This window comes from Penaeus chinensis, chromosome 37 (genome assembly GCF_019202785.1).
Source record: "Penaeus chinensis breed Huanghai No. 1 chromosome 37, ASM1920278v2, whole genome shotgun sequence".
NCBI lineage: Eukaryota > Metazoa > Arthropoda > Malacostraca > Decapoda > Penaeidae > Penaeus > Penaeus chinensis.
The window spans coordinates 1,436,523-1,446,522 of record NC_061855.1 but is presented as its reverse complement, the minus strand read 5'-3'; the positions used below and the strand labels follow the sequence as shown (position 1 = coordinate 1,446,522).

General features: G+C 51.4%; 1 protein-coding gene across 1 annotated transcript in view; it reads left to right on the top strand.

Moving 5' to 3' along the window:
- LOC125045709 overlaps positions 1-10,000 on the top strand; it is a 66,761-nt gene that overhangs the window by 48,246 nt on the left and 8,515 nt on the right. The window contains exons 7-10 of the mRNA XM_047643138.1: positions 6,404-6,569; positions 7,052-7,252; positions 7,747-7,881; positions 8,445-10,000. The exon at positions 8,445-10,000 is cut by the window's right edge and continues 1,377 nt beyond it. Of these exons, the coding sequence (XP_047499094.1) occupies positions 6,404-6,569; positions 7,052-7,252; positions 7,747-7,881; positions 8,445-10,000 (2,058 nt within the window). The remainder of the gene's footprint in view (positions 1-6,403; positions 6,570-7,051; positions 7,253-7,746; positions 7,882-8,444) is intronic.

Below are 10,000 nucleotides of genomic sequence, written 5' to 3'. Positions count from 1 at the left end.
CCTGCCCCCATCCCCTACTCCCTATCCCTGTCCCCTCCCCCCTGCTGTGACCCCCTCTCCCCCTCCCTCTTTTGCTCCCTCGTCTCTGCCCCAACCAGTCCTCCCCCCCAACCCTTCCCCCCCTATCATTACTGCGGCTTCCGTAATTATTGATATTGTTGTTTTGTTGTTGTTTTTGCTATTGTGAACATGCTATTATTATTATTATTATTATTATTATTATTATTATTATTATTATTATTATTATACTATTACTGTTACTGTTGTTATTATTAGTGTTATTATTATCATCATCATCCCAACGACCGCTATTATCATTTTGATCTTTTATCCTTACTCTACACCGTCGCCATTTGTTATTGTAAATGTAAAGTACAATATCATAATTCCCACCGACTCCCAATTTCCCATTCGGACGAGCCTCTCCTCCCGCGGGCGAGTCGAGAAAGCGAGCGAGAGAGCGAGCGAGAGAGCGAGCGAGAGAGCGAGAAAGTTTCGTCTGCCGGGGTTTCACGACGGGGAGGGGGGAGGGGCGAGGGGGAGGAGGAGGGGTTGGAGGAGTCTTTTGCGAGGTTTTCGGCCGGGAGGGTTTTTTTTTAACATTTGAAAATGGTGTTTTTTTTTATGAATTGGATAGTTGGTGTTGATGATTTTTCTTTTTTTTGTTGTTAATTAAATTTTTTATAAATTTTTTTTTTTAGGTCGTGAGATTTTTTCGAGGTTTTCGGCTGGTAGATTCATTTATTTACTATTATCATTTTATTTTCTTATTTTTTGGTGTCAGCAACATTTTTTTTTTTTTACCTCGTGATTTTTTGGGGGGCGATTTTTCTTTCTTTTTTTTTTTGTTTCCTTTTTTTCGAGTGCTCCGCTGCGAGGTCTCCTTTCGGCCGCGAGACATCCCCGTCCGAGGTTTTTGGGCCGCCAGTTTTTGGGCCGAGAGGACGCTGGACTAACTGAAGGGAGAGCAGATGACCGCGTAGCCGTGTTTAACCTTGGAGAACCTAAGGCGTGTTGGACATAGAGAATGTTAATATAAGGGTTCTGTGGGGGAACCATTTTCACTATGGTTCGATCACCGTCCATATGTTTCACCTTCGTCCTCCTCTTCCTCCTCCTCATTCTGCTCCTGGTTTTCCTCCTCGTTTTTCCTCACTTTCCTTTCTCTTCTTCTCCTTCGTAACCTTCTACTCATCTCTGTCATTGTTGTCTTCTTCCTCCTCCTCTTTCTCTTCCTGCTCCTCCTGCTCCTTCTCTTCCTTATCCTCCTTGTCTTCTTCCTCGTCCTCCTCTTCTTTTTCTTCTTCCTCCTCCTCCTCCTCCTCCTCCTCCTCCTCCTCCTCCTCCTCCCACTTATTCTTCGTCTTCCTTCTTCCTCGTCCATCCTCATACTCCCTTTTCTTCTTCTTCTTCTTCCTCTTCTTCTTCCTCTTCTTCTTCTTCTTCTTCTTCTTCCTCTACTTTTTCTTCTCCTTCCTCTTCCAATTTCTTCTCCTCCTCCTCCTCTTCCCAGCTCCCTTTTGTTCGCGCGTCCTTTGTCTCCCTCCATCTCCATTCTATCGCCATCCTCCATCACACTTATAAAATTTCCATCTCTCCTCAACACTCCCTTCATCTCTCTCCTACACAGTTCCTTACCCTTTCTCCACCATTTCTCAAACCATTCTCCATCATTCTCTTTCTCCCTCACACTTATCTATCGTGGTTTTATTGTCTATTGACAAGGTTGTTCGCGACTGTCTCGCGGGCTGATGGAGTATTGATGGAGTGTTTATGTGCGTGTGCGGGTATATGCTTACACACACTGATAAACACAAAAACGTACACGCACGGACACAGGCACTCAGAAGCAGACAGACAGACAGACAGACAAAAGACACACACACGAGTTCATTTGTGTATGGACTTTATCCACCTTCGTTTTGCGTTTTTCTTCTATTTTTTTTCCTCTCTTTTGTTTATTTACTTACTTGTTTCCTTTCGCTTTGTAAGATCTTGACATTTTCAACTTTAGAAAGAAATCTTACGCGCGTTACCCGTTTCCATTCGCAGCGAGGGATACGCGGATTTCGAAACAATTATTTTTTTATCGTTACAGTACAGCTTAGCATGGTGTTGGTGGTAACATTAGCGTCGGTATTATTTGCTGTGGTGTGGGCGAAACCTCTCATCATCAGCGAGCAGTGTTGGCATCGATAATATTTACCTTCCCCCTTCCGTAAGGCTCATCATCATTATCGAGCACCATCTTCATCATCATTATCATCGTCATCGTCGTCGTCGTCGTCGTCCTCCTCCTCCTCCTCTTCCTCCTCCTCCTCCTCCTCCTCCTCCTCCTCCTCCTCCTCCTCCTCCTCCTCTTCCTCTTCCTCTTCCTCTTCCTCCTCCTCCTCCTCCCCTCATCCCCTCCTCCTCCTCCTCCTCCTCCTCCTCATCATCATCATCATCATCATCATCATCATCACAACCACCACCACCACCACCTCCCCCCCTCCCGTGGCACCGACAGCATCCCCCCCCCCCCCCCCCCCCGCCAAGCCGGGGCGGGCGTGCGTGCGCGAGCGGCGTGCAGTACTGTGCACGGCGCGGCTCCGTTGGCGGCGGCGCACAGTACAAGCCGGTAGTTGAGAGTTGTAAAGAACATGATCGGTCTGCGCGCGAGGGCGGCCACCAGGCCTTCGGGGAGCGCTTGATGGCATCTGCAGGGGCGCGGGTGCCACGTTGAGGGTATTTTGCCCTCGCCGGCCGGGCACGGGGCTTGGGGAGGGGGGGCGGACGTGTCCCGGGAGCACACGGCGGAGGAGCATTGTGGGCGAGGGACAGTGGGCAAGGAGGTGTGCAGGGTGGGCATGCGAGTGGGCATGAGTGTGGGCACGCGGGGTGTGCAGGTAGCGACCCCTGGCATCAGCTGCGTAACACAGTGGCGAGTCCCTGCCAGTTGGACCCGCCTACTAGACCTGGCGATGCCGCCGCCGACCCCCCCTCCCTGCCCTCCTCGCTCCCCTCCTCCCTCCACGGCTCTCTTCTCTCTCTCCTCTCTCCCTTCTCTCTCTCTCATCTCTCCCACTCCTCCTCTCTTCCCTCTCCTCTCATCCTCCCCTCCTCTCTTCTCCCCCTCCTTCTCCCCTCCCTCTCTCTCCCTCCTCTCATCGTCTCCCCTCATCCTCTCTCTCTCTCTCTTTTCCTCTCCCCTCATCCTCCGCCCCTCTCTTCTCCTTCTTTTCCCTCCCTCTCTCAAAAAAATTTTCCCTTTTCTTCCCTCTTCTCTTTTCTCTCCTCCTTCTCTTCTCCTTTATCACCTCGCTCCCCTCCTCTCTCTCTCTCCCCCTCTCCTCTCCTCTCTCCTTTTCCCCTCTTCCATTTCCTCTCTTTCTCTCTCTTTCCTCTTTCTCTCTTCTCTCTCAAACCTCCCCTCTCCCTCTCCTCCCTCTCTCTCTCTCTCTCTCATCTCTCTCCTCTCTCTCCTCTCTCTCTCTCTCTCCTTCTTTCCCTCTCTCCCTCTCTCTTCTCTCTCTTTCTCTCTCTCTTCTCTCTCGTCCTCTCCTTTTCCCCTCCTCTCCTTCCTCTCTCCTCTCTCTCTTTCACTTTCTCTCCTTTTCCCTCCCTCCCTCTCTCCTCTCCCTCTCCCTCTCTCCTCTCTCTCCTCTCTCTGTCCCCTCTCTTCTCTCTCCTCTCCCCCTTTTCTCTCCCACTCTCTCACCTCTCCTTCTCGTCTCAACTTATAAAAAATTTTCTCCTCTCCCTCTCTCTCTCTCATCCTATCTTCTCTCTCTCCTCACTCTCTCCTCTCTCTCTTCTCTCTCTCTCACTCCTCCTCTCTCATCTCCCCTAATCCCCTCCCACTCTCTCTCCCCCAACCAACCCCCACCCTCCCCCCCCATCGTCTCCTCCCCTCCCTCCCTCTCCTCTCCTCTCATCTCTCTCTCTCTCTCTCTCCTCTCTCCACTCATCCTCTCCCTCTCTCTCTCTCTCTCCCCTCCTCCCTCCCTCCCTCTCCGTCTCTCTCTCTCTTTCTCCATCCGTCTCCCCTTCTCTCCTCTTTTCCTCCCCTTCATCTCGTCTCTCTCTCAATCTCTCTCTCTCTCACCTCTCTCTCTTCCTTTTCCTCTCTCTCTCTCCTCTCTCGCTCTCTCTATCTCTCCCCTTTCTCTCTCTTTTCTCTCTCCTCTCTCTCCCCTCTCCCTCCCTCCATCCCTCTCATCCTCTCTCTCTTCTCTCCTCAATCCCCTCTCACATTTCTCTCTCGTTTCTCTCGTTTTCCCTCTCCTCTCTATCTCTCATCCCCTTTCTCCCTCTTCTCTCTCTCCTCCTCTCTCTCTCTGCCTCTCTCTTCTCTCTCTCTCTCTTCTCTCCTCCCTCTCACTCTCTCTCATCTCTCTCTCGACTCTCTCTCTCTCTCTCTCTCTCTCTCTCTCTCTCTCTCTCTCTCTCTCTCCCTCCCTCTCTCTCTCTCTCTCTCTCTCTCTCTCTCTCTCTCTCTCTCTCTCTCTCTCTCTCTCTCTCTCTCTCTCTCTCCTCTCTCTCTCTCTCTCTCTCTCTCTCTCTCTCTCTCTGCCTCTCTCTCTCTCTCTCTCTCTCTCTCTCTCTCTCTCTCTCTCTCTCTCTCTCTCTCTCTCTCTCTCTCTCTCTCTCTCTCTCTCTCTCTCTCTCTCTCTCTCTCTCTCTCTCTCTCTCTCTCTCCTCTCTCTCTCTTCTCTCTCTCTCTCTCTCTCTCTCTCTCTCTCTCTCTCTCTCTCTCTCTCTCTCTCTCTGCCTCTCTCTCTCTCTCTGCTCTCTCTCTCTCTCTCTCTCTCTCTCTCTCTCTCTCTGCCTCTCTCTCTCTCTCTCTCTCTCTCTCTCTCTCTCTCTCTCTCTCTCTCTCTCTCTCTCTCTCTCTCTCTCTCTCTCTCTCTCTCTCTCTCTCTCTCTCTCTCTCTCTCTCTCTCTCTCTCTCTCTCTCTCTCTCTCTCTCTCTCTCTCTCTCTCTCTCTCTCTCTCTCTCTCTCTCTCTCTCTCTCTCTCTCTCTCTCTCTCTCTCTCTCTCTCTCTCTCTCTCTCTCTCTCTCTCTCTCTCTCTCTCTCTCTCTCTCTCTCTCTCTCTCCTCACTCCCTCCTTCCCTTTCTCTCTCCCTCCCTCTCCTTCTCCCTCTCCCTAACCGACTCATACTCCCTCTCCCTCCCTCTCTCCGTCCCACCCTCCCCCATTTCTCTCTCCCTCCCTTCCTGCTCAATATCTGTATCCCTCTCCCCCCCTTCATCTCCTCTTGCCTCTTCCCCACTATCTCCTTTCCCTTCCTCCCTCCCCCCTCTCTTTTTCTCCCTCTCCTTTCTCTCCTCTCCCTTCCTCCCTCCCCGTCTCTCTCCCTCTCTCTTCTCTCCCCTCTCTCTCCCTCCCTTCCCCCTCTCTCTCACTCAGCCTCCATCTCTCTCCCTACCTCCCTCCCACCCTTCTTCCCTTTCCCTTCTCCCTCTCCATCCTTCACCCGTCCCTCTCCCTCCCTCTCGCCTACTCCTCGCTCTCCTCCTTCCCCCCCTCCTCCTCTTCCCTCTATTCCTCCTCCTCCTACTCTTCCTCCTTCTCCTTCTTCTCTTTCTCCTCCTCCTCCTTCTATTCCTCCTCCTCCTTTTTTTTCTTCTCCTTCTCTTTCTCCTCCTCCTCTTTTCCTCTTCGTGTCATGAAATCTCCCTCATACTCACTCCTCGATTTCTCTCCCTTGCATTGTTATGTCTATTTATCTATCTGGCTACCTGTGTGCATGGCTATGTGTATCTACATATATGTATGTTTATGTGGATATGTCTGTCTGTCTGTCTATTTGTCTGCCTATCTGTCTACCTAAATGTCTAGCTAACTTTCTGTCTGTATACCCATCTATCTATCTACTTGTCTATCACTTCCTCTAATCTTTACCCTTTTTTCGTGTATTTCTTTATATGATATTCATCTAATTTTGTTTGTTATCTTGTTTGTCCATCTTCTTTCGCAGTCATGTATTCTGTATAGACATACATACGTACGTACATACATACATACATACATACATACATACATACATACATACATACATACATACATACATACATACATACATACATACATACATACATACATACATACATACAGACATACATACATACATGCACATACATACATGCACACACATACATACATGCACGCACACACACACACACACACACATACACACACACACACACACACACACACACACACACACACACACACACACACACACACACACACACACACACACAGTAAGTATAATAAAAAAAAAATTAATAATATTATTTTAACTCTATTCACTCCTCGAATAATCTATCCTAACTTATATTAAGCCACAACAACACCAAACAGCAAAATAATAATAATAATGACAAATCTAACGGCCGATTCCCTCCCTTCCAGAAAAAGAAATTTGAAATTCGCGCGCTCAGTTACCCGGGGAAGCTAACCTTCTACACGACCAGCGACGAGAAGAGCAAACACCTGCTGTACCTGTGTCGCCTCACGCACCTGTTCAACCTGGCCTTGCAACCTCGTCTTGCAGAGGTCCGGCAGATTCAAGAGGAAGGTGAGACGCTGTTTTTTTTTTTTTTTTTTTTTTTTTTTGGGGGGGGGGGGGTATTTTGGTTCTGTTGCGATAGATAGTAGATTTTAGATAGATAGATTAATGTGTGTTTTATTATTATATTTTTGTTTTTACTTATTTTTGAAGGGGGTGTTGTGAGAGGATTATTTGTATGTTTTTTGTTTTTCTTCATGGAAGTGTGGTTTCCCTTTGGCAAATTATTGCATCAAGTGTTAGTTTCTATTGTGAAGAATAAGAGAATAATATTCATAAATAGTTAAAAAATCGTAAATACAAAGGATCCTACTTGTAAAACGCCAACCATAATTAGATACAGTATAGAGTAATGCAACTGGCCACCTACCATCGCAAGACCTAAAAAAGATATATCTCTCACGATTTCAAGCTGTCCATTCCCCGCGCTCTCCCTTCAGCGCCGCTGCCATTTCCAAGCCGCAATTAATCACGGCCTCTCTCCCTCGCAGATCGGAGGCGCTACCGAGACAGTTACATCTACAGCGACCGTTACGTGGAGATGGGCGGCCTGTCCGATACCCTAGGAGGGCTGAGGGGATACTTGGCTAAGACTTCGGCCGACCAACGCGTGTCTGTGATCTCGAACACCTCTTCGAACACCACGTCGGGCATCGTGTCCGATCGTGTGCTTTCCCTCGATGGCAGTGAGGGTACGTTGGCTCTGGCCTGGGCTTCGTCGATTTTTATCATTTGCTTTACTATCTATCGTTGTATATTACGAGTGGCAGAAGGTTCGTTTTGAGAAGTATATATTTTTGTTTGTCTTTTCGTGACAGGTAAGGGGAATACAACTCATTTATTGCCTCCCTCCTCCCCCTTTTTTATTTTAGGAAACTCATAATCATATTTTTAAAGATATTTCCTCTATGGCTTATTAGATAAGAGTGTCACGACCTGACTACCAATCCGCATTAACCACAAAACACAAGTTACGAGCCACTGACTAAAACCCGCGATCTCGAAGTGGTATCTCGACTCTGAGGCCACTTTAACCACAAATTATTAGAAATATTAGTCACAACCACAAATTAGTAACACCAACATTAGTCACATTAACCACATACTAATCAACATCAACACTAGTCGCATTAACCCCAAAGCAGAGTTTATAAGAGCCAGGGACTAAAAATCCGCGTGTTGGCAGATGATCTGGACTCGGAGGTGATGGTCAACACGCCCCCCGCCGCCAGCATCGAGAGCGGCGTCGAGTCCCTGACCAGGTCCCTCTCACGCCTCGATTCGTCGTCGAGTAGCACCCACGCCCACACCCCGGACTATGGTGAGTAGAGGATGCCCTTAGTCACTGCTTGGTTCACAGCGATCACTGCCCGAGACTCTGCTGGAGAGAGTGCAGTGGATGTGGATATAGGAAGGTGTTTAGGACGAGTCCTTCTGCAGTGCGAGGTGGATGGCTGCTGTTTCGGCATCGCACGCCTTCAGTAAAAGAGCTTCCGATAGCTTCTGATAGCGAGACGGCATCGAAGCGAGGACGGCACATCTTGCCATACGGATTTGTTCGCTTTCATTGCCACTCTTCGGACAAGACGGAGCTCTTACCTGGTGGTCGTTGTTCGGGGTCTGTTTGGGAACTAATGACCTTTAGGATTAATGTTTAATTATACTGTTTATATCTTTGGATAATGGTGAATGGTAAGTTGGGTGACCTTTTTGTCATGCGTGTCATATTTTATATATTAGAGCAGTGTTGTAAGTATCATAATGTACTCGCCGGAATGATTTAAGAGTTTATAGATACATCTAATTGTTAAACCAAGTTTGCTGGTCTAATAATCAGCATGCTTCTATTTATAAGTCAGTGATGTGATCCCTCGTGTCGTACAGATGAGGAGAGCCTAAGCAGACCGTCGTTCACTCCGCCGTCGTCGACGCCGCCCTCCGGGGGGCGCGTGCGGGACGGCGTGGGCCTCTGCGGCAGCGAGGCGGGTGGGGTCTCCCTGGGCCGCGCGGGCAGCGTGCACTCCTCGTCCTCGCAGCACTCCGCGTCCACCGTCCGCTCAAGGTACTCCAACATTCCACACAGACTGCCGCCAGATCTGACCCTCGGGGCCGACTTGGCGGACCTGTCCCTCGCTCAGGACCTCCCCGACCTGGCCGACCTGCCGGGCATGGCGGCCGACCGATCGGGGCGGGCCGGGGACGAGGAGAGCGAGCTGTGCGCGGGGATGTCCCACACCCAGCATAACTGCTGCTCCACCTGCTGCGACGACGACAACGCCTCCATCACGTCTGCGGACGACCCGGAGGAGGGCGCCGACGACCAGCACTGCAAGTGCGGCTCCTGCGCCATGTGCATCCTGCAGCAGGCGTCGGCGGGCTTCCTGCACCAGAAGCTGGATAGCGAGAACTCAAGCGTCGCGGCGCAGCGTGGGGACGCCGGCCCGCACACCTACAACGACTCCCTAGACTCCGCCAGCGCCTCGACGCACTTCTTCGGCAGCCCCACCTTCGTCAGCGACGAGACCTCAGTGATGGTGCAGCCCGACCTCGACGAGTCGGTAACCTCCACCTACAACTTCTCCGAGGAGGACTTCAGCCAGCTGGACAACAACGACGACTACGTGGAGTTTTTCAAGGACGGGCTGAGGTTCCCGGATCAGGCGGGCGGCCAGCTCGAGCGGAGGGACCTCTCAGAGGAAAGGTCGAGTCTCACGCCGCCCACGAGCGTCCACCGCCTGAGCCCCCAAGGCCTAGGCGCTCAGGGGCTCGTCACGCAGAGGGTTGGGGCGCAGCCGGTGACCACGGTAGCTGAAGGGGCCGCGGCGTCGCCTCTGTCAGATCAGCAGGAGGAGGAGCACCTGGACTACTCGGTCGAGAGCGCTCAGGCGTCCCTCTCGACGTCCTACTCCCCCGCCCTTGCCATTTCCTTGGGCGCCTTTCGGCCGCGCGCCTCCGTGTCGTCCACCTTTGACACGGACAGCGACTACGTCCAAGTGTCGGGAACGGACGCCCGGTTCTTGGTAACGTCGCCGGCCCCTGTCTCCATGTCCACAGTCACGACCATCACGCCGGTGGCCATCGCCTCCTCGCGCGTGAACACGGCCTCGCCGAACGGATCCCTGCCCCGCACCAGCGAGCCGAACAGCAACAGGTCCTCCCTGGCAACGCCCGACGCCGTTATCTGCGAAACGGCCGTGGCCAGTGCCAGCGAAGCCCCGGCGAAATTTATTACGTCCAAGCCCCGGATCACAGTGCTGAAAGCACACACACAGCTGGCGGCGACAGCAGCGCCCTCGTTCACGTCGGTGCCGCTGAGCAGAGGCATGGTCCACACGCTGCCGCAGGTCCAGCAGAGGCCCAAAATCGACACCGTGCAGTCGCTGCAGCGCGGGGCGGCGCACCTCCCGGAGATGAGGCCGCTGGGCCTTCCCCCGCCGTAC